Genomic DNA, 24,062 nt, shown 5'->3' with positions numbered 1-24,062 from the left:
CTCTCCTCTGGAGTCTCTCCAATTTGTCCACATCTTTCTTAAAGTGTGGTGCCAAAACTGGACACACTACTCCAGCTGAAACCTCAACAGTGCTGAGTAAAATGGAACAATTACCTGTCATGTCATACAGACAACACTACTATTAATAAACTCTAGAAAGATTTTTTGCATCTTTTTTGCAACTGCACACGTTGGCTCACATTCAATTTGTGATCCACTATAACACCCAGATCCTTTTCTGCAGTACTCCTGCGTAGCAGTTATTCCCCTTTTTGTATTGGCGTAGTTGATTTTTCCTTCCTAAATGACATACTTTGCACTTGTCTTTATTGAGTTTCAGCTTGTTGATTTTAGACCTATTCTCTAATTTGTCAAGGTCATTTTGAATTCTAATCCTGTCCTTCAAAGTGCTTGAAACACCTCTCATCTTGCTGTCATCCTCAGATTTCATAAGCAGGGGCATCATTTGCTATGGGGAAGAAAGAATTCTGCCCAACCCTGGTTTGTTCTCCCCCCTCTCCCCTGACTTTTCATAAGTCTATAGGCTCCACTTTTTGTCCTCTTCCCTCACCTCCAGAATTCGCAAGATAAAATATAGTCACATATAATGTTCTAAATGTTGTCAGAGCTTGGCCTTTCCCTAGAATTTTTCTGAAATGACTCCCCTGTTTATAAGCATACACTCTACTCCATTATTCAAGTCATTAAGGAAAGTATCAAATGGTATCAAACCCAGGACAGACGCCTATGGGACCCCCATTAGATGTGACCTCCTAGTTTGACAGGGAACTACTGATAACTACTCTTTGAGTATGGTTTTTCAACCAGTGGTGCACCCACTTTATAGTAATTCCATGTAGATCACATTTCCCTAGTTTGCTTATGAGAATGTCATGTGGGACAGTGACAAAAGCTTTACTAAAATCAAGATAAGTCACGTCTACTGTTTCCTGTCTATCCACTAGGCCTGTAACCCTGTCAAAGAAGGAAATTAGGTTGGTTTAGCGTGATTTGGTCTTGACAAATCCATGCTGGGTATTACTTATCACCCTATTATCCTTTAGGTGCTTACAAATTGATTGTTTAATAATTTGTTCCAGTCGACTGTGCTTCAGCTAGGAAGGCAGGTTAGATGGGAATACTATTTGTTTTGTAGTGTGGGGAACTAACTGCAGATAGAGCTATAAAAAATGTTCATAGTGAATCCTAAAGTCACCATTACCCTTTCAAAGTGCTATTATGGGAACAGTAAGATTCCTTTTCAGACCCACAAGTCTAAAGTTCTTGCTGGTATAATATGCAAGGGACAAATACACCTACTTCGGCAACCTATTAGTAACATTTGGGATCGTGATATATTTTTCAGAATGACTAAATAAAGAAAAGAATGCATTTAATAAAAGTTTTCTGTTTGAAAAGGAATCTTGTTTCTGCTCATATAAATTGATACTTTAGGGCTCAGAAGCATATTGCTTTTTACCCCTGTAACCCATAGTAGTCACCAGTTAGGATTCCCCATCTTCAGAGTTCTTTTCAGAACAAATATCCATTGTGCACATTGGGACAGACTTTGCAAAAACAAAATTAGCTATGCAATTTCATGCTTAATATGTGTACCAAGTCCACAGCTGTATGAGAAAATCAGGTGACTGCATGCACAAATGTAATTTGCAGTCACCTAGTTTGCACATTCTGTTGTTGTAATCCTGAACACAAATGAAATGCATAAATTAGCGCACACAGGGTATGATACTGCAAGTTGCTGAATACCTTTTGCAAGGTACTAAGGGCCAGATCCTCAAAAGTATTGAGGCACCTAACTCCCATTGAAATCAGTGACGTGCCTAGAAACCTATGGGAGTTAGGCACCTAAGTAATTTCAACTCCAATAGGAGATGAGCACGTATCTGGATCAGGCCTTTAAAGTTTTTCAAAGTCTGGCTTATACTGTTATCTATTGTTCTGTATAAACTCTCAGATTTAAATACATCACTGAATAAATAATGATGGAAGTGCTACTTTAACAAGTTGTAAGAGTCATTAGAAACTGTAGATGAACAAAGGTGTGAAGGGTTGGCAATAATAAGTGTAGGTCCGCAGATGTGGCTATTGAATTGTGAGGTGGTGATGTCTCCTCATGGTCTCAAAGCAACATCATCATGATGAAGGATGTTGATGTATTGATGTAGCATTGTGTCGTGATAACACAATCCTCACAACAGGGCAGTGCTGCAAGGCATGACCTGAATGTGACAGTGTGTTCTTGAGGACTTGGGGCTGTGCTGTGAAAATTGGTCTGATAGGTGACTACGGCCCATGTGCATAGGGGAAGGACAGCAAGCCAGCTGTATGGGGAAGAACTCCAAAATCAATCAAAAGAACAGCTGTACATTCTAACGACCATGCTCCCGTAATTCGTGTGATTGCAGTGACTTGGCTGTGGCATGCATCACTCACTTAGGAATCTGTCAGCAACTGATGCAGGCTCAACTGGTATTCTGCAGTATCGCATGCTTTCCTGGCATCTATCTGCAGCCAATAGTAACTAGCCTCTGGGCTGGAATTACCTGCCTAGTCATGTGATCACTTATTGGGGCCAGCAGCAAGAAAACAGGAAGGTGCCCAGTCCTGGACAGAGAATATTCAGGAGGGACAGAAATGCTCATTTAAAAGGAATAAAAATGAAGGGAATTCATTGCTGGGGAAAGGTGCCAGACTGACGGCTCAAGAGACCACCTCCATTAAGGCCCTGATTCAGCACTTCATTCCTATTCAGTAAAGCCTGTAAGTGCGTGCTTAAGATAAGCACATGCTTAAGTGTTCCGATGAAGAGGCACGAATCTCACTATGTGCATAAATGCTTTGCTGAACAGGAGCACTGCAACAGCAATAAAGGCTTTCCCCCTGTTGCACTGCGAGTCTCCAGGTTTCAAGAGTGAGAGAGTAGTTCAGTCTTCACGGCCAATTCAGTGATCAGCCTCTCGGCAAGGGAGCCAGTGGCTGCCAATTAGCTTTCGTTAGATTTTTTGGGACAAGGGCTGTCTATTACTCTGTGTTTGTACACCACCAGCACAATGGGGCCCATTCGTGGTTGGTCCACAGCCACTATTGTAATAAACAATAACAACAATAGCTTAATCTTTATTTTTGCTATATAGTAATCAGCTGGTAATGACTGCTGGCCCTGGTCTGCCTCTGAATTGCTGACCTGCCTACAGAAGGCTCCCCATGCTGTCAGCACCAATTTTTGGAGACATCAACTCCCATCCCTCCCCCGCCTCCCCAAATGTCTATTTTCATGTCAAAAGTGCAAGTGCAAGCTTTATTGGTGGAGATTGTTCTCCACCCATACGGGTTGGCTCTAACAATATTCAGGTGGTTTTTGTAGTGCCCCCTGTGCCCGAAGCGATCTGATGTGCCACTGTGTGGGGCAGCATCAAAAATGGGCCAAGAAGTAACACGAGAGATTCCTTTCCCCCCACCTTTTCTTCTCTTTTTAGTTTAAATTTTGAAATGTCATCTGTATCCAGCTGTTGATATTTTGGAAATCTGCTGGGTTTTGTTTTCCTCTGCGGTTCAGTATGGCTGCTGTTCCAGCTGCAAAATCCTAGGCAGCCAATGGCCCTACTTAAAGCAACAGCATATGAAATCTTGTGTTCTGCCTTGCTATATTCTCTTGTTAAGGCTCTCTTAGCCTGCATTGCTTATTCCCCTAAAGTTCTATGGGCAGTTTCTGTATCACTTAAATAGAAATGTGCTTGATTTTCATAATAAACAAGTCCAGGCAACACGTGTGAAACCAGACCAACAGGAATTGCTCTGTATAAAACCCTTCTGCCTGTCCCAGTTGTGCTATTAGGGGAAAGGCTATTTTATGTTTTATTTTAAAATTATGTTCTAATCAAATACCAAATTCACCTTTGCCATTGGACTATTGGGAAAAATCTTCCTGACACTGGGATCTATTATGTTGTGGTATTGTTTTCCAAGGAAAGGGATAGGAATCTCCTTGCTTGGGACTTTAGAAGCAAGACTGGACAAAACACTAGATGGGAAATGTACTGAAGGGAAAAATCATACATTAGAGTCTAGAGGATGGACTGGATCATGTACAAGGCTTTTAAGGGGCATAGCTGCTTGGCCGGCTTACTGTCACTTGCATGGTGTCAGATTGCTGGTTTACAAAAACCAGCACCTATTTTCTAAAAGCAACACTAGGTACACGAAACAGGGTTATTTCATTTTCAAGGACTCATTTTCACCCTATGCTCTTGGTTTGCTGCAGTGCATAATCATGTATTGAAAGTGAGTAGAGACAATAGTGATCTAGCTACCCCATATGCACAAAAACACAAGGTCAGGTGGTTACACAAAAATCCTCTTTAGCTGATTTCTAGCTAGTGCTATATATTATACAAAGCAGAGAAGCAGTACAGCCTGGCAAATCCTGTTAACCCTGAGTTTAGCTTATGATGCTTTACAGGACATCTGTGAGTAAAATAAAAAGTAATTCTAGAAGTGTATGGTGCGGGCTGCTTATAAGATCCCTAAACCAATGATGAAAGGAGGTATTTTATTTCCCTTTTACCTGGAAACAAAAATAACTAAAAAACCCACCCTCTATTTACCAGAGTGAAAAAACCCCAATCCTCTGAAAACAGGGATGGTTAAAAATGCCTCATTGATTTCATGCTGTTTTCCATGCCCCAAAAGTAGAACCTTGCAGGGTGTCTTTTACCACAGCTGAACTCTGGGCAGGCATAGTGGGGGAGGAGGAGAAAGGGGACGTAAAGTTTGCTGTGCAGTCCAGAAGATGAAAACACTACTGCTGTTTATAGAGGGAAACCCAGTTTGTCAGACCAGATGAATTCCTTTGCTAATCCATGCAGGCTTCATGTTTTCCAACAGCCCTGGCCACTGTAAAGACTATCTTTAGGAGTCACAGTGTGTTTGGAAAGGAGCAGCTGGAAAGAGGAGGATGTTTATGCCAGGTTGGCAGGTTTTCTGGTATGGAAAAAAAGGAATGCTCTCTTGGGTCCCCCCCCAAAATTAAAGCATCTTCGTCCAGAGCAAAGCGATGCCAAGCACAACAAACAAGAACGGCTTTCCCCAACCCTCCTGGGCAGCTTCCCTCCAAGGTTTCACAATGGTTTCCATAGAACTTGTTTTGCTGTCATAACAAATTCGATCTATCCAGGCACTATAGTGTGGACTGTGTTCTCAAGACAAGAAAATTAATTTCCTGGCTTGTTCGCTTGCCAAAGCATTTTTGTCTAGGTGCCACAAACAGGGACTCCCCAGATAACTGGTGCATCTGCCTGTCAGCAATCAGTAGCATTCAACTTTTTAAAAAACCTCTTGCAATCTGTTAGTCTGAATACAGAGGACAAGATGAGTTAACTCTGTTGCAAGGACTAAGGTGAGCTGCTTTCCTTGGTTGACCGCTCCAACTCCTTGGCCTCGGATCATCCCAATTAAACCAAGCCAGCCTGTGTGTAATGTGTCTGTGTGTGGCAACGTAAGTTTCCTGTAATAAACCAGCCATCTACTGCATGTATCTCTCATTGCATACAGAGAGGAAATGGATGTCTCACTCTAGTCACCACAATATTGTTCAAATGCTAGTAAATATTATGGCCTAGTTGAGATTAAAGACTTGATTATTTGCACTGCTGAGTTAGGGTACTTTCTCTGAATGCACGCGAGGGTAAGGATTTTATTGGAATGTAACAGACCGGGGAAACCCTCCCTGAGCGTTTTAGCTGAGAGAGTTATGCTCTTCACAGGTTTTAAATAGCCTAAGTGTCAGACAAGAGGGGGAGCCCAAAGAGCTGATTCAAACCAAACCCCATGATCAGAACCACTAGGCCCAGATTCTAAAAGGTATTTTGGCTCCTAACTTCTGCTGAAATCAATGGGAGTGAGGAGCTAAATAACTGTGAGGATTTGGGGCCCAGAGTTTTGGGAAACGCTCGGTCTTGATCTCAACTATATGGCTGCCACCTAATGCTTGTTCAGAAATTCAGTTCTGAGAAGTCTGAATAAATATTTGAACTATCCAGAAATATTTGAATTATCTTATTGAACAGTGCTGTAGAATTTAATAGGAATAAAAGAAGTGGAGTCTAGCTTAGTCTAAAAATGACAGAATTTAATGGCGAATGAGAGCCTTTCAATAGGTTTTTATTTTAACACCACCTGATATAATTATGTGGCAGGAGTATAAATATTACATCTTATAGGCTGATTTAAAAAAACTGACAAATAAACAAAACAACAACCCAAACACTATAGGAAGTTCCTTTAACAAAATAAGTCATTAAGCATTTTGAGTTTTCCCATAAGGGAAGACCTCTAGCATATCCAGCACTGAGGTGGGCATTTCATAAGACTGAGCACTCGTGTGACAGCTGGTCAGGTATGCCTGCTGGTCAGGATGGTACTATCACAAGACAGGTTCTCTGGTGGTAACTTGGTACATTCATCCCCAGAAAATGCAGATGTGTTGGGGGGGGGGGGGGGAGGAAGGGAGTGAGTGAACAGAACTCTAAAAAAACAAAAACAAAAAGCCCCTCCTTTTACATGTTCTTTTTTGATTTGGCCTGTATCTGAGCGAATGTTCAGAATACTTATTTTAGCCAAGCCAATTTTCTCATCCCCCTACTTTGCATTCTCACCTCTACCTGGAATGGATGGTGCTAATGCATAACATTTCTATAACCATTTCAAAAGCCCTGCCTGGAGATACTCTCCAATGGCACAAGGAAACAGATTCTAGTCTGATAATTATTTACTTACACAAGTAGTGGACCAAATTTTCAAATATGGGTGCCTTTTACTAATACTTGTTTTTTGTGCAGCAGCCCTTTGCTATTGTGACATCTGCATGCCTATAAAAAGTTAGTTCCCCATTTTGCTGGTTACCTGGAAATTAAGGTGTTCATGCAACATCTGTGGGCAGATAGGATGGAAAGGCAAATATCGAGGGTATTACTTATGTCATCCACATTTGAAAATTTGGCTCATTCTGGAGCTTCTTAATGACCAAATGAACAGATTTGTCATTCTTATGCCTTCCTATAGCAATAGCACCAAACGGAGGGATCCAACTGTCTACAAATGCACAGAAATAACACGAGGCCTTATTTGGTGCTATTTAAAATGAGATATTTGGAGCACTATATAGCTTCCTTTCCAGTGGGCCTGTACCACTGGGGCTAGGGGTCTGGTAAAGGCTGTCCGAGAAAGTGGAGTGCTTGTGAAATAATCAGTGCTATAGTGCTCATAATGACCAGATATTTAACCCAGGGAGGTTTTGAATACTGTAGCACTTCCACCACGAGCTCCTGGCTCATCCTTCTGGAGTGGCTCCCCTTCAGTTAGTCATTCTCACTCTTTCAAAACAAGCGTAGAAACAACCTAAATAAACCAGCACAGATCGAGACATTGCAAATGCCATAAAAATCATTCATGTGTCTCGCTATTTGTCCTACAGCTGACTCAATTCATTCATGGATGATGAAGTCATTTTATCATTTAAAAAAAAAATCAAACCAAACCTAACCACACGTTGGGAATCTTTGACTAGACTTCTCTGGTAGGGACGATCAGAGGGAGTGATTACAAGTTAATACTCCCCTATTTTATTGCTTTTATTTCTCTGGTTCAAATTAATTTGTGCATGTTAAATGCAAAGTTCATGAGCCTTCATGCTAATTCAGGACTAGTCCAAAGATAAAGTTTCGGGTTTGGATTGTCACAGATGTACAATTAATTTTCAAATAATTTGGATTTTTCAGTAGGGCCTCAACCCAGTCTCCCCTGGTGCATGCACAGTTTTCCATCCATGCAAATGGTGTGCATTTTGATCCACTAATAGCTGCTAATTTGCTCAAGTAGAATTGGCATGTGAAAATCACGTGTATACTATTGTCTGTGCTCCAAAGTGCATATACAAATGTGCACAAATGCAAATATGCATGTGTGCTGGTGAAGACTGCGAACTACGAATCTTTGCATTTTACTTTGAGGCGGTCTGCTAGTACATTACACATAAGGGCAAATTCTGCCCTCAACTGCAAACATAGCATTCCCTTTAAAATTCATGGGTGAAATCCTGGATCTGCTGATGTCAGTGACAAACCATCCATCAAATTCAATTTGGCTAGGATTTTGCCCAATGTGAATTGTCTGTATGTAGCTGAAGACCAAATTTGGCCTATGCTTTCAAACTGGCATTGACACTGAAATAGAGTTTCAAAATTAAAAGTCCATACGAGGCCGTAGCTTAGGGGACTGGCTGGCTTAGAGGTTTCCTTCTGTGAGATGGAGACTGTCTGGTCAGATACTTGGTGTACATTAGCATGGCTTTGCTGAAGTCACATTGATGTTGCTAGTGAAGTTCCTAGGACAGTCTTCAGAGGAGTTATGCTGATTTATACCAGCTGAGGCTCTGTCCCTTCGTCTAATGGAGACCATAGGTTAAACCAGAGGTAGGATCCCTCTGTGAAATTTGCATCTGGATTTGCCCAGATTTCAACACTTGCAAAACTGGGTTTTGGGATGCTAGTTCTGACACATCACCATTATCTATGTATTTTAGGTTACCTTATTTCCACTTATTTCCTCTTTGTTAACCTTAAAAATATTATATTATAAAATGAGAAAAAAAGAGTGAGCATGAAAGTCAGCAGCCTGCTACAAATTACTGAGATGTAAATCAACAGGGTAAGGAGTTCTGTGATGTTCAGTCATTCTCTCCCCATCTCTGATTGCTACTGAATTGGCCCAAGTTGTTCCGGTTGCTTTTTTAAAATCGCAGAAGCCAGGGATGTAAAAGACCTTTCAAGTCATCTAGCTCATCCCCAGCCAATGCAAATTTTTCTCTACAGTGTTTCTTCTAGTATGATTGTCTAGTCTGGTTTTAAAGTTTCTCTAGAAACATACTGCATCAAAATTAGAGCATAAACGTGTCTCGGAATTGGTGAGTAAGCTGTGCTATAAAACGACCTGTGAGAGTAAACTCATACCAGCTTCTGCTATGGGCAGAAAAATGGCTCTCACTCTTGAGAGCTTTCTTAAGAAAACTGACTTGCAAATGGATGGAAAATTCAGATGATTCATCACAAGATTGTTATTTTTAAGCACAGTGGTCAGTAAAAAAAAGTTTTTATGTGAAACAAATTATGATAATCAGGTGGAAGAAAACTATATTTTAAATGCCTCATCCATAAGGCTTCATTTCTGTTAGAGAAAAGACCCGTCTTTCCAGGGCTTTAAAAATTAACAACCAGAAGTGTCTTATCGGCCCTTTGTGGTCAGTGGCAGTAATTAACTTCAACTGAATACTTTCTATTTTTGTGAATAATGCCCAGAAATGTTTGTATAGTAAAAAACCTTATAACTGGCCCCTAGTTTGCTCCATAAAAAGACTGTATATCTTTAAGTTAGTTGCGCTTGCCAGACATTTTACTCCACATTAGTTAAAGAAATCTGAAGAAGCTGTCCAAACATTTGAAAGCAGCAGGGCTCACTCTAGCTGCTTGCAAGTTTTCAGTGGTGCATTTAGAAGATGGCACAAGCTGTTTTTTTCATGAGGCTTCCCAGGAAGAGTGGAATCCTCAAATGTTTTCTGTACTGCTTTGATTGGGGAGGTGGGGAGGCTGCATTTTTTTTTCTTTTTTGCATATTCTCAGTGTTATACAATCCATAGTGAATAAAAAAGTGAAAAGTAGTATTGTTAATCCTAGTCATTCCAAATTCATGAGTCATGCCCCAAATGATCATAAAATTGACTTACCAATCATGCAATTTAAAAAGTAATACATTTGGGGTTGATTTTAGTTGCCTCTTGGGTTCTGAACCTTTGCGGTTCATATTTCCAAGTTCTTCTCCACAACTACAAAGGTTTGAAACTTACTTTAAAAAACAAAAACAAATGAAAGCTGATATTCTGATGTATTCACCTGACTCCAGGCACTGGGGCCTGGAAAAACATCAAATATGGCAAAACTGACTGTAAAATTGCAAGAGATGGCAATACAGTTGAGATATGAATAAGGCCTTGGATACTAACTGATTATTTGGTTCCATTAACTCTAAAATGCAAGGTACTGCTTTCAAGGGAGTGAGAGCTGAATGTACAACAGAACAATTACATACATGAGAGCTTCATGTGCTGGGGTCATAAGGAAGATGATTAATCCTCCGCATAATTACATCCGGTGGATTGCATTAGCCTTGTCAGAAGTATGTGGCCATTAAGATCAATTTTTCAAAAGGCAGAGATTTTGTGCAAACATGTGCAAAGCTCATGTAATTATTGCCAATGTGACAATCAGAGGAGATGTGTGCACATATAGCTATTGGGCATTTAAGAAGAAATTACCTCTGTGCATCACTTAGGCCTCTTTACAGTTAAAGGTATTGGCAGTTTAGCTATACCAGTATAGTTAAACCAGCAGAGACTTCCTAGTGTAGATGCAGTTATATCGGTGTAAAAGTGCTTATACCAACATAGCTTAGCTGGGTTCCCTGAACGGATATAAGTTATGCAGACACAAGCATTTTTATACAGCTATAACTGCATCTAGGACTTAATAGCAATGTCAGCAAAAAATCAGACCCCCTAATCAACATAGCTATGTGGTAAAACTTTTTAAACTGTAGACCAAGCCTCAAGGCCCTTTGTTATGGACTTACATGGGGGAGTGAATGGTGCAGAGGGCACTATGTGGGCCCAATGCAAAGTGATGTATTTCACCCCAGCAGCATTTTTTTTTACACATTTACCTGCTTTGCATGTCCACTTATAGTAACTGCAGGCATGGTCATGCATGCAATTTTTAACATGCATTTTATAAATTTGGTCCTTGGAGAAATATTTTAGTTAAAAATAGTAAAGGTTTTGATTTAGTTAAAAGAATGTTTGCTCAATCAGCCTAATGTCCTCTCTGCATATAACAAACTCTTAGGGAACAGGAAAACTCTGGATTTATTTTAACATTACATTTACACACTTTACATGCTGACATGTGGTATAGTCTAGAACTGGGAATGAGGACTCCATGTTCTATTTTCACTTTTGCCAGTGACTTCCTGTATGACCTTGGGCAAGTCACTTAACAGCTCTCTGTCTCACTTTACCCATCTACGTAATGCAGACAATAGCACTCACATGCCTCCCTAGCTGGTAGTGTTAGGCATGCTTCATCAGTGTGCCTCTCCCTTCAGTGTAAGGTGTCCCAGAAGTGACAAGTATTGTGGTTGATGTTTTTATCCCTTTAATCTGAAAGTGGAGGTTATATGTGGATTGAGCAAGTAAAAGTAAATATATGGCCTGTTTTGGCAAGTGTCTTCGAGAAGATGGACATCTAATGATGTTCCTATGGTCTTCTTTATAGGAGCCATCTGCTGCCTGTGATTCAGACTGTCTATGGAATGCAATGAGTGTGGAATAAATGGACAGCAAGTCTGGGAATGGACTTTATTGTGGTTTAGAAGTTTTCAATTCCCAACTGCATGAACACATTCCTTTTTCAAGTTATTGTTTCCCAGGATTTCAAAATTACAATCGAAAGTTGTTTGATGCCATCTGGAAACTGATTCCTTAGTGCTGATAATCATCAGCTGATTTAGTCTCCAAACAATAAGCTTGTCTTCCACCAGCAAGTAGATGGGGAATTTTTTTTTCCTGATGCACCAATTGTCTGAGAGGCCCTGCCCACAAACACAGGGAGTATATATATACCCCTATTTGACTGTCAGTTCTCTGCAGTCCACTCACTCTCCTAATGGACTTTGCATGTTCTTCTGAACAGGAAATGCTTTGTCAGAAACTTGCCTGTGGGCACTCTGCTGCACCAATTAAAGATTCTTGAACTCAAGAACAAAGAGATGCCAGTGGAACTATGCTTTTAATCACTTAGTTCATTTTATTCCTTCCTCCACTGCTGATTTGGCATGTATGGCGTTTTTTGGACAGCCACTCAGGGATGCTGCTGGGGAGACATCTTCATCTTCATATGTGCAGAGGGGAGGTCAGGCTGCTTGTGCAAAGATTCTTTTAATTAAATCAAAATATTTACTATTTTTAATCGAAATAGTTCCTTAAGGGCCAAATTGTTAAAATTGGAGTTCCTGGGGTTCATACACATGTGAAAAAATGCTTGGGCTTTTTGGGTCTTCTTTTGTTTTAAGAGGCCTGTGAAAAGTCCTCTGTGAGCCAACCACGACAATAATAATACTTGGCAATTAGCCAAGCATGCAACACCTTTTTGCCAAGGATTTGTGTGCATTTTACTAACATGAATCAACTAAGCCTCACAACACCTCGTGTGACTATTCGGATACATTTTTACATAGAGGTACATCACAGCTAACCCCTCGGGGGTGACTTGCTCATGTCCCTGGCAGAGCTGAGAATAGAATACAGGAGTGCTGCCTCCCAGTGTTGTTCTTTCCACTTCTTTACAATAAATATTAAGCTCTTGGAAGCAGGGACCATCTTTTTGTTCAGCGTTTGTACAGCACTTAGCACAGTGAGGCCCAGCTCTATGACTGTGACTCTTAGGTACTTACTGCAATAGAAATAAGTACTACTAATAAAATATATGGTGTGCACTGTAACCAAAACATAGAATAGTGACCTCAGCTGAGACCACGTGACTAATGCTGAGTAATAGAAGCTATAGGGGCAGAATCAGACTGGCGAATGCATAGATTTGTGTTCGTCCAAGTGAAATCACTTGGAGAATGTACAGGGTCTACTCGGAAGCTACTGAATCAATGTCTATGAAAAGTAGTTCTAATTATAAACAGGAAGTGTTTTTTTTTATGCAAATGTTTTCGCTAATCAAACCACAGCCCTGAAACATACAAATTTGCTCACTTCTATAATGCTAGGAAATAGAAAGAGAAAAAGCCATTTTTCTCCCTGGAATATTAGCTCCTTCATGATTTTGTCCAACACTCACAGGTGGAAAAAGAGAGAACTAAACCAAACTGTAATTTAAGCATAAGCGACCATGTTCTATGCATCCTGCGGTTGAAATAAATAGCGAGAACTCAGAGATCGCTTCATTGAAGCCAGTCAGAGGGCTAGATCCTTGGCATTGGGTAAGTTCTCTGGGCTACTCCAGTAGTGTGAAGGGGATGTAAAACTGCCTTAATCATGCAGCTAAGGTTCCCCTTGTGTGGGGGAATCCCCAGCTGGCATTAAGCTAACATCGTTGGCTTTAGGACCCCTGCTTCTTTACTCTCAGCAGAGGGGGCTGGACTGGACAGAGTTGGAGCTCAATGTGCTATGACAATCCTGGCCCACCAGAAAGGTTCCATGAAGACTGTGCCAGCTAGAATAAATGAGAGCAGTCCTGCGCCCTGCAAATAACTGCAGGTTCTTCCTCTTCGTACTTCCCATATACATAATCCTCTCCTTCCCTAAACACACAGACAGCCTTGCTTCTTCCCCTGAAACACAGCCAGGGTCTTGCACAAGTGCACAGCAGTCCAAGCCTGCATTGGAGCAGTACAAGAAGCTCCCCATTTACCCCTCCATACAGGAGCCAGCCACAAGTGAGTCCCTATGCCCCGAATCTACAAAATGGCTGGGGTCAGATGGGATGGTGGCACAGCAACCGCAGTCCCATCTAATGGATGGTACAAAGATGCACTACCCAGGTGCTCCAGGAAGCACAGGGTTTTCTTGAGGTACAGTCCCTCCCATATCATCTCCGTAGGCAGGGCTGCTTTGCATTATGTGCCCAGTGCAGACTTGTGCTTACTGGTACAACCTGGCTCATTATCAGTAAGAGAGAAAACAAGGTGCGCACTTCAACTCCTGGACTAGTCCGGGGGACCCCGTAGGGCCTCGCAACTTTCTCCCAGTGGCCAGAAGCATGCAGTAGAATCCTTTGCTAAGCATTTGGTGACATGTTTGTGTCACGCTGTACAAAAATAAGTAGAATCATACCGAAGTGTCAATAATCAGAATAAAAATCTCATTTGGGCAACAATTACTGTGGTATGTGGCGGAACCCACAGAGAGTAAAATCCTGGTCTTAGTGAAGGTGAGTGAAAGTCCCGGGTCATTTGTATGTATCACAGTGTGCAAACTGCAATTTCAGTTCTACTGAAACATCCGCTTCAAGTGAAGTTTTTCTGTTAAATAAATGACTTTGCTATAAAAGGGCACCACTGATCTCAGCCTGATGAACTGCGGCAGTTGTGCCTACCTCCATCCTCCCCACCCCTCTTCTGGTTACTGACACACTGAAAATGATTCAGATCTGTTGTATCAGAGAGGCTATTTTGGGTTTTGAGATGTGGTTAGAGAGTTGCCATCTGAATTACAAACATCTTTTCTTTGTGAAGTAAGAAACATGTAACTTACATCTTCTCAGGCTGGAAAATCAATACCACTTTGGAGAGCAGCTACATGTGTATTTACTTATTTAGGGCCAGATTCTACCACCTTCATTTACTCCCATTGTGTCTGTATAAGGTAGTTTTGTGGCCCCTATTTCTGTAGCATCTGAGTGCCTCACAGTTGTCAATGTATTTATGTTAGTACTCCCTCACAGAGGTATCGTGATTATTCCATTTTACAGATGGGGAACTGAAGCACACAAAGGATAAATGATGTGCCCAAGGTCAATTATGAACTCTGTGACATAGCAGAGACTTGAACTTTGGTCTCAATAGGCTAGGTCCCTAACAATTGTGCCTTTCTTTTTGTACCCTAGACTTAGAATGTTCTGTGCCTAGTGACACATGGGGTAATCCATTTTTCCCATTGCTGTCTATCCAGAACAAGATGTTTGATTCCAGTTGTCTCCTTGACGGCAGCATTATTTTCAGTCATCCTGTAATAGGTCATTTCTTTGTCCTCCACACCTTCTCTTTCTTCCAAGTGGAATCCAATCTAAGACATACCTTGTGCTTCTAGCATAGGATAGAGTGGGGGAAATGATTGAAACAGGTCCAACTCAGAACCTTGGATAAAATCTCCCTGAAGAGCTGGGCAGACTTAATTCAGACACCATCCAACTCAAATTAATCTGCATCTGTTTTACACTTCCAAACACAATCTAAATTACTGGATAGCTTTGTTCTATGTTCCCTTTAATAATGTTATAGAAGGACAAGAAGTTTGATGGTTCTGCCAGCCCTCACTTGTGACACTAAAGAAGCTGGAAAGAAGATGGAAGTGAGCTGCGGTGGATTGGGAAGGCAGTGCAATCCAGCTGATCTTCCTGAAACTATCACAGGAAGGCATCACTGATGAGTATGTGTAGCATTGGAATACAACAAGTGGCAATATTGTTTGGAGGTGGAACAAGAATCATATTTTAAAGGTAGGAAAAAGATGGGCTAGGTGGATTAGATCTCTCATAACCTGTGCCAATGGCGGGGCCCTTGGAGCAGAGAGTGCACTGGGCAAAGAAAGGATCGTGATATCAGAAATAAAGAAAGTTGCTTTTTAGCTGCAGAGAGAGGAAGAGAATTACTACAGGGTGACAACATAGAGGACCTGGCAGCAGAGACAAAATCGGAGGGCCAGAAGAAATAAAGGGAAATAATAATAGTTGTACCCTGTATTTCTCTGGATGAATCCATGATTGTACAAACATTAACGAACACTATAGCCCCTGTGTGACAGTAGTTATCTCCCACTGAACAGATGAGGAACTGATGGGGCACGATTTGCCCAAGGTCACACAGGAAGTTCATGTCAGAGCTGAGAATAGATTCTCAGTTTCCTGAATTGCAAGGCTGTGCATTAACCGCAAGAGCAAGGGACTTGGAGACAGAGAGGAGAGGGATGGACACAACTATAGTACAAAAATACCCCAAAACAAACCAAAACCAACAATTCTGGTCTGTCAGCAGAAATCTGGAGAGAGAAGAACAGGATGAAGGACTAGAAGGAGGTAGATAGGGGAAGGAGAAGGGAAGCAAGAGATATAGAAACAACCACTGTAGATATGCCGAAGTAGTCAGCTACAGCTACAGCACAATACAGCCATCCATCCTGTTAAACCTAACCATGGGAGAGACCATATCTTTTATTGGCCCAACTTCTGTTGGTGAAAGAGACAAGCTTTTCAGGCAAACAGAACTCTTCTTCAGATCTGGGAAAGGTGCTCAGCGTGTCACGGCTAAATACAAGGTGGAACTAACCATGGGAATGGTCATCTAAGCATCTACCTGATAAGTGTCACAGCAAGATATATCACGTCTTATAATCTCAGGAGATCTGTTCAGCCAAAGGGACTTGTAAAAATTCCATAATCCTGTTGATTTGGGTTTCTTTTAATACTATAAAGTACAAAAATAAACTTTCTAGTTAGGAAAATGTGATTTTTGTTATACTCTGAATCACTTTTCCCCATGGAAAAGCAAAGAGGTTTTTGAGATCTGAACATTTTGGAATCACGTGTTTTGCAAAGTAAAGCACGCCTACCCCAAAGGCTCCTTCTTAATAAAGTAAACATGTAGGGAAGGGAAGTACTAGTGAGAACACTCCCCCCAGCCCAGCTTGGGCAAAATACCTTATAGTTAATGTGAGGATTCTGAAAATTCAGATGATTGAGAGCTGACCTCTGGTTTTGACCTACTGTGTGCAATATCATGATAATTTGCGCTTACTTAATATTTCCATTCCTTGAATGGAAATGGCCTCTAGCCTAAAAAATAGCTGAAAAAAAGACTCGCTTCTTTGTGAATGTTCTGAATGAGAATACAATTTATGCTAATAACTTTAAGGGCTTTAATGAGCTATTATGATTTAAACAGGTACAGAAAACGTGACCAAATGTCAGATCAAAGCAGCTCTTTTATCCTGTTATGTCACCTGCAAAACTTCTCCATAGAAAAGGATTCAGTTCTGTAGTCCTGATTCAGACACAACTCCCACAAACAACCAACTTTGAGCAAAACAGAAACCTGGAATTTCATTCTCAACTCACTGCCAGTCTTTCACTAACTTTCCCTATTTTGTAACACACACTTTGAGGTACAGTTTACACCACTGTGATGCATTTGTGATATAGTTGGGCATTACAGACGTGATCCAAAGCCCACTGAAGTCTTTCTATTGACTTCAGGGAGCTTTGGATCAGCCCCAAAGTTAATCAGCCTTAACTTTGAATTTCCTTATTTTTTCATTTGTATTATAACCATGAGATTTTCTTGGTATCCAATATTTATAGAAATGAGGAAGAATCTCCAATGCTTTAATATTAAAAGCATGTTAAGAGACAATGTCTACTCTTATTGAGAAAAATTACCTTGCGCTGTTAATAATGCTGCATTCCCTGAGCAGTCCCTGGCTTGTTTATTTTATTTTATTTCATGTCCAAAAAATACTAGCAAAATTCTCTATGCAGACAAGGATCATTTTATATCTGTAAGAACTGCCTCCGAATCATGCTGTGATGGTGCCAAGATTACATCAACCACAGTGGCTGAATGAAGTAGCTCAAACATTTTGAATACAGACTACATTTAAAAGAGAAAAAAAAAAAAGAGGGGTGGGGGAGTAGGAACCTGTTCTGCCTGCAGCAAGCAGCAGTGATGATCATATCAGATAAATATGTCTTCAAATATTCAGTACCTCTAGGTTCACAAAGGAAAGCTGACCAACCTAGGATTTCAAAATCTATAACTGTGTAACTGTGCAGGCAAATAGCAGTAAGAATTTTTTGCCTAATTTATATGTCGATTGTCAGAACTGTGCATGCACACTCCTGGGCCCAAAATTAGCAATTTGCACCTGCAATATCTAGATTGAGAGAGCAGTAGCAGTAACCGTACCTGAAAACTAGGTGCACATTTTACATACACAATTGCACAATCTAGCCCACTCCATTTATATGCAACATTCTAATCAATGGCTTCTGCTCCCACTGAAGTAAACATGGATTTTGCTACTAACTTTAATGGAAACAGGATTTAGCCCCCAAGCCTTAGCTTTATGTTTTCCCCCTGCTATGAAATAGTACTACTATTTAACAAAACAACCAATCAACCAGTTTGCCAATAACTCTTGTCTACCCAAGGATAAGCAGGATATATTCAAACAAAGCTTTACTCTAGCTTTTATTCAGTCCTAACAACTAAATCTACTGGGCTCACAACAAAGAAATGACATTGTTTAAGTAATCAATGTACTACTGTTCATCTAGAACATCTGCAATAGTTTTGCCAGCAACACTACCCCATTCATTATGTGTCTTCATGGACTGTTCAATTAGGCTTTTAAAAAATTATTTATTAAATGTACAAAATGGTTTTACATTGTGGAGTTTGCACTGATATAAATAATTTTTTTTAAAGAAGCCCTTTGTATCAGTTTCTCCATTTTCAACTAACGTTTCGCAAGTGGAAAGAAAAATAACAACTGTTTAAAACCTGACAAAGCTCCCCCCATGACATAAAGACAGAGGTTTTTCTGTAGACTGTGGAAATGCTTCATTTTTTTAAATTGCCAGAGTGTGTTGCTATCTACCAAAAATGCAACTGATGAAAAGGTCTTGCATTAAGAAAATATAAAACTTTATAAAAGATGGGTTCACACCCTGTCAAGAAGAAAACCGCATTATTTTTGTACAGAGGAATAGATGGGATTATATGTAATAAAAATGAGTTCTGCTTACCATCATCCAGATATGCTTGGTCCAGATTCTGTTCCTGTTTAATAGTGACTCCAGCTGGCAACACTTCTTTCTGATCGCTAACTGGTGGTCCATTTTTTGCTGCTCTCTGGCTTCCGGCTGTCTGCTGCTGAATCACGGTAGGATATGAACTTGGACTTATCCTTTGTGCTTGACTGATCTGAGGCTGGCTGGGTCTTGCTACATTAGAGGTAAAATTTTCGCAGCACATAATATGCTGGAATTCTTGATGACTTCCACACCTCAGCTGCTGATTGGTTGGAGAATAGTGAATCACGGGAGAAGATTGTTGACTGGCTGGAGAATGGTGGAGCACAGCTGAGGTTTGGCCTGGCGAACCAGCATGCACCAGCACTGACCTGTGTGCATCTGAGATGGAAACTTGTGTGGCCATCAAACTGGACTGCTGGTAGCCTAGTTGGCTAGGACTGAGACTTTTGCTTCTTTGGTATATCACAGCTGCTGGGTTCTGCTGATGATATCGAGAATCAGTAGAAGACAGGCCTGAACGCAACTGCTGGCAGGAAGCCATAGTGGCCACAAGACAGGAAGGAGATTCGGTGACCATTGTGTGCTGTGAATAGTAAGGCTGTGTTACTGTTCCCAGACCACTGTGTACTGTATTGCAGATTAAAGCTGGATCATAGTCATCAATGGGCTCTGTTTTGATTGATGGTACTAGAATAAAGCATGCAAAGGACATTATTCTTAATGAGCGACTGAGAAACAAAGAAAGGTTTTCCCTGGCAATAATAAGAGACCTAAATCATTGTGCAAGTGTGTGTGATTGAGTGCACTGCCCACAAGGGCACTACATTTAGTAAATCGCTTGAGTGCAGTCATGGGAGAATCTTCCGTGAAAGCACTTAGTATTGGGATGGACAAAAACTTTAACCAAAACTTAAACCTCACATTTCTCAAGGTTAAAAAATCCAGGCAAGGTAATACTCATTGTTTGCACAGGGTCAGGGCACATAAGAATCTGATCCTGCTCTCATTGAAGTCATTTGCAAACTCCTATTGCCCATTGCCTGGACATCTGATGTAAAGCTCCCTTACATATGCACATGCATATATAAAAATATTCCTCCTCCACAATTACATGCAACCTTTAAACCAAATAACAACTGGTGATTTGACAGTGACTCTGCATTAAATCAGAAACATTCAAATGCTTAATTAATGACAAGAGAATGAGGTATCAGACTACAAAGCCTACTTTGTAAGAAATTGTAGCCCAATCTGCCCTATGCATTACCTGGATGATAGGTAAAATGCTGTGGCTGGCTTCTTTTTCTTTTCCCATTGATGACATAGAAATTCACTTTCACAGGTGTACGGATGTGCTTGTTACGATACTCTGGTATCTCTACAAAAAGCATGCTCTGAAACAATGAAAGGCAACAACATTGCATTAGAAACTGAAGTCCAGTGATCAGCAGGCTCTCGGCAATTACTGCATGGAGTATCCTTGGAGGAAGGAAAAGGAATTTTCCTGTTCAACTCTGAACAGGAGGATGTGGGGAAAGAAGAGGCAGGTGGGTAGGACTGGAAGATTTCTGATTTTAAGAAACTGGTTTTTAAATGTCACATTCTCTCTGACACTTGTTGATGTTGTCTTGAACTTGAAGAGAGAAGCTCAGCTAAATATAGAACACACACAACAGTGATTAATGCTTCAGTGCTTTATCTACTCCTATGTACCTGATAAACATGAAATGTAATTATTCTATATATTTATTACTTATGTACAATTTGATCCCACCTCCGTTCCCATTCTAGTCCCATTCACTTCTTTAGGAGCAGGTAAGGCCCATTGCACTATAAGGGCTGGATCCTAGAAGGTGCTGATTACATACTGTAAGGTTCCACTGATATCAATGGGAGTCCAGGCTGCTCAACACCTTGCAGAATCAGGCCCTTAATGTAAATAAAGCAACTCAAATGAACGGTCCCAGTCTGCAAAGGTCTGAGCATCCTTGACTTCCCCTGAAGTCAATGGAAGTTGTAGGTGCTCAGCACCTTGTAGAATATGCTCTCAGCATATATTTGAAAAGCTGGGAATAAAGGCCATACATTATTTTGCATACTTACAGGTTGGCTCTTATCTTTATCCACTGTAGCCTCCATTTCCCAGATTTGCTGACCATCTAAAAGTAACATTACAGTATTAACTTACTGGAAAATATTAACAAAAACCTGACTTTAAAAAAAGATCAAAACTCTTATTAAGGCTCTAATTTAGCAGAGCACTTAAGCACATCCTTAGTTCCAACTGAAGTCAATGGGATTTAAATGTAAGCATGTACTTGAGTACTTTCCGGAACAGGAAAAGATTTATGCACATGCTTAAAGGTAAGCACACTTGTAAGTGCTTTGCTGAATTGAGGCCCCTCTGATGCTTTATATGAAAACAATAGGAATGTTCAACACATTGCTTTTCAGCAAGTCTCTGATTGCTGCCAGCAGGATTGACTGAGGGTACCAGGAGGTCAAATGACTTGACCAGAGCTATACTGTGAGTCAGAGGCTCAGCAGAACCCAGTTGAATCTTCATTGTTTGTTTTAACCACAAGATCACACCAGTCTTCATCTTCCTTCCTTCGTATTTCTGACTGGAGGGTTGGTTTCTGATTAAAAAAAAATTATCATTTATTGAAATATAAGTCCTAATTTTTCACCTCTGGTTTTAAGTGCTCAAATGGAGATACCTGGGGCTTTGCTTTTCAGAGAGGCTGAGTGCCCCCAGCTCCCACTGAATCACCTGGTGTTGTGAGTGCTCAGCACTTCTGAAAATCAAAGCCCCCAGATTTCTCTAGTGAGGGACAAATTGTTACTGCATTTTTTTTAAACAGGAAAAAAATATTACCCAAAAGTGAAGGGAAAGAGGGAACATCATTATTAGAGACTAATCAATTTCTTTTATTTTATTTTGCCTATGCTTTTTAATAACCATAGTTGGGAAGACAGTTACAAGGCAGCTGATTTCTTTGTGCTATTTGTGTCCTCTTCCTGATACATAGTAGTTTCTGATATGTACAACATGAAACCTAACTGGACACCATAGTTGTCTATCAACCCATCTACTCTAGCTAGTAATAAAAATAGGCCTCTAGCTAGATAGGCACCTTCAGTATGGCTTTCCTCCAAACTTCTAAGAACTCCCATAGACATACACTGTCTGGGTTACCCAACTATAAAGGATTGAGGATTTACTATTTATGCTCTAATTAGCAATAAATCCATCACACCCAAAACTCTTTCAGCAGTTCAGCCCTTAGCTGAGTGTTCTCTTGGAAGATTTCCCTGGAGCTTATTCATATGCTTAGGGTCTACACAACTGGGATGGAAATCTAATGAAAACTGCTTCTCATAAGACTTATTTTTCCTGCTGCCTGGAAATTCTGCAAAAGCAGCCTCTCTCTTGCGTTATATTGGTACTTCTGCTTCTGGTCCAAATGGAAGCAACGAATGAAGGAAAATGAAAGAAGATTGTGTGGGATTTGTTTGTGCTTTGTTTAATGCACTTTGCACCATTTATGCGCTTTGTTTTCTCTGTGTCTTCCACTCCACATGGCTAATGAGAACAGACATGACAGTTGCATGTGGATGTCTAGTCCATTTCTTCCCTGCAACTCATAAGCAGGGGCCAATGCACCCCTTATTGCCAGCCACGGAGGCTACTGCTGGGTATGGGATGCTTTGGACCACTGCACTGTGCATACTGCCTGACCCATGCATATCAACCCTCAGCAGGGAGCAGTGCACAGCTGGTGGGGGCACTCTGCACTGTAACGGACAGTGGGTGCAGTTCCCCCCACATGGGCTGTTTGCTCCCTTTTTCCATCATCTCAATTCCTGAGGAAACACTGTTCATGCTGCATGTCAGGCCTTGCATGTCCATGTGAGAGAACAGCATTTGTCTCGAGGGGTGCGTCTACACTTGAGCTGGAAGGTGTCAGTTCCAACTTCAGGAGCCAGACCTTTGCTTGAGCATAGCCCGAGTGGCGTGAAGGGCTAACCGTCCGATGTGTGTACCCATTCAAGATGCTAAGTGTGTACTCAGGATGGCTAGCCCCTCCCACCATTTGCAACACTGCTGCTATCCTTCTATTTTTAGCACGCTAACTGGATCAGAGCTATGTAGGTATGTCTCCTCTTGCTGGAATTTACACCTTCCAGTTTGAAGTGTAGACATACCCTAAGTAGCAATAACAACAACATGCCACATTCATTCCAGTGTAACTCCATTGGCTTCCATCAGGGATGAATTTGGCCTAGTATGGTGCTCTTCTACAGTGCCTTTCATCCAATGATCTCCAAGCACTTACCAACAATAAGTAATTAAGTCAGCATTCTTGGGAGGTAGATAAGTGATGGATAGGGCGTCGCTCACCCACTGCTGAAATGCAACCACCTCTGGGGTGGAATGTCTGCTGTTTAATAGCGCATACTGGAGAGCAGAAAGTGAAGGATACTCAATCCAGTTGAAAGTGCAGGGGGATTTGTAGCCCAGATGGAATTACTAGAGTTGGCATAATCTAAATGTTACTGCTACTGAATTAGTATCCTGGCAAGGCTGTGACTCAAACTGCCTCTGAAGGAGGGAGAAAGAATCCCCCTTACATCCATTCTAAGGGCTATCTGGGTCTGGGTGCACTCACCCACTTCCTCCCTCCCTGCAGTGGGGAGTGGATAGAGATTGCGGATGGCTGGAGACTTAGCTCCACCCACCCCACTCACTGGTCAGAGTAGCGGAGGCAATGCAAGCAATGTGTAGCAGTTTACTACTGTTACAAGTGAGCAGTAAACCACTGTCTCCCTCCTCTCTCCTGCAGCAAGGAGGTGTCGGGAGGAATTGTGACTTAGCGTGTCTCTGAGTCACGGTCCCTTCTGGGACTACTCCTGAGGTTGTAGAGTTTATGCACTGCCCCTAACTCTAAACTGTGCCAAAAGACACAATTGACCCCTTTGTCTAATATCTGGGGGCCCAGATTTTCAGAACTGCACACCCAGTCACCAGGAGACTCTGAACAATCACAGCAATAGCATGCACAAATGCCCAGTTCGATACTCCGTTACTTGCCTGTACAATCAAACACAAATGCCTGCACAACCACTGCAGCACACATTGGCAATGCAGATATGCTTAGGTTATGAAAATCTGGGGCTAGGCGCTGACATTTTCTTGCTTACTTTCACCTTTAACACCCCCTCGCATTGTTTTTTTGGTGACTGTACCGGAAGAAAATACCGAATAATTTCCTTTTAGTACTGAGCATTTCAGTTCCTCCAAAATGAGTCAGTCGTCTCTTCTATGTATGCTAACACACCATAAACAGCACAAAGAAGTTGTAATTAAAGCCTGCAAGCCTCTCACCTGATTTG

The 24,062-nt window shown here is 41.2% G+C and overlaps 1 protein-coding gene and 1 long non-coding RNA gene across 4 annotated transcripts in view; one reads left to right on the top strand and one right to left on the bottom strand.

The window, feature by feature from the left end:
- NFATC2 (nuclear factor of activated T cells 2) overlaps positions 1–24,062 on the bottom strand; it is a 99,008-nt gene that overhangs the window by 12,272 nt on the left and 62,674 nt on the right. Inside the window, exons 7-9 of the mRNA XM_067554230.1 lie at positions 20,769–20,824; positions 19,933–20,059; positions 18,657–19,352 (exon numbers count right to left, since the gene is read on the bottom strand). Coding sequence (XP_067410331.1) covers positions 18,657–19,352; positions 19,933–20,059; positions 20,769–20,824 — 879 coding nt within the window. The remainder of the gene's footprint in view (positions 1–18,656; positions 19,353–19,932; positions 20,060–20,768; positions 20,825–24,062) is intronic.
- LOC137157086 (uncharacterized) overlaps positions 1–24,062 on the top strand; it is a 158,340-nt gene that overhangs the window by 119,355 nt on the left and 14,923 nt on the right. Inside the window, exons 3-4 of one of the 3 annotated variants that reach the window (XR_010920996.1) lie at positions 18,702–18,793; positions 20,008–20,212. This is a non-coding gene — a long non-coding RNA (uncharacterized lncRNA). Of the gene's footprint in view, positions 1–18,666; positions 18,794–20,007; positions 22,181–24,062 lie in introns of those variants that run through there. The other 2 variants (XR_010920994.1, XR_010920995.1) reach the window with 2 other exon arrangements.

The sequence above is a fragment of the Emydura macquarii genome, unplaced genomic scaffold, assembly GCF_026122565.2.
Source record: "Emydura macquarii macquarii isolate MOO-44397 ecotype Brisbane River unplaced genomic scaffold, CSIRO-AGI_Emac_v2 contig_1483, whole genome shotgun sequence".
Lineage (NCBI taxonomy): Eukaryota > Metazoa > Chordata > Testudines > Chelidae > Emydura > Emydura macquarii.
Note: the sequence above shows the minus strand (reverse complement) of the source record. Positions and strands in the feature narration are given on the sequence as shown.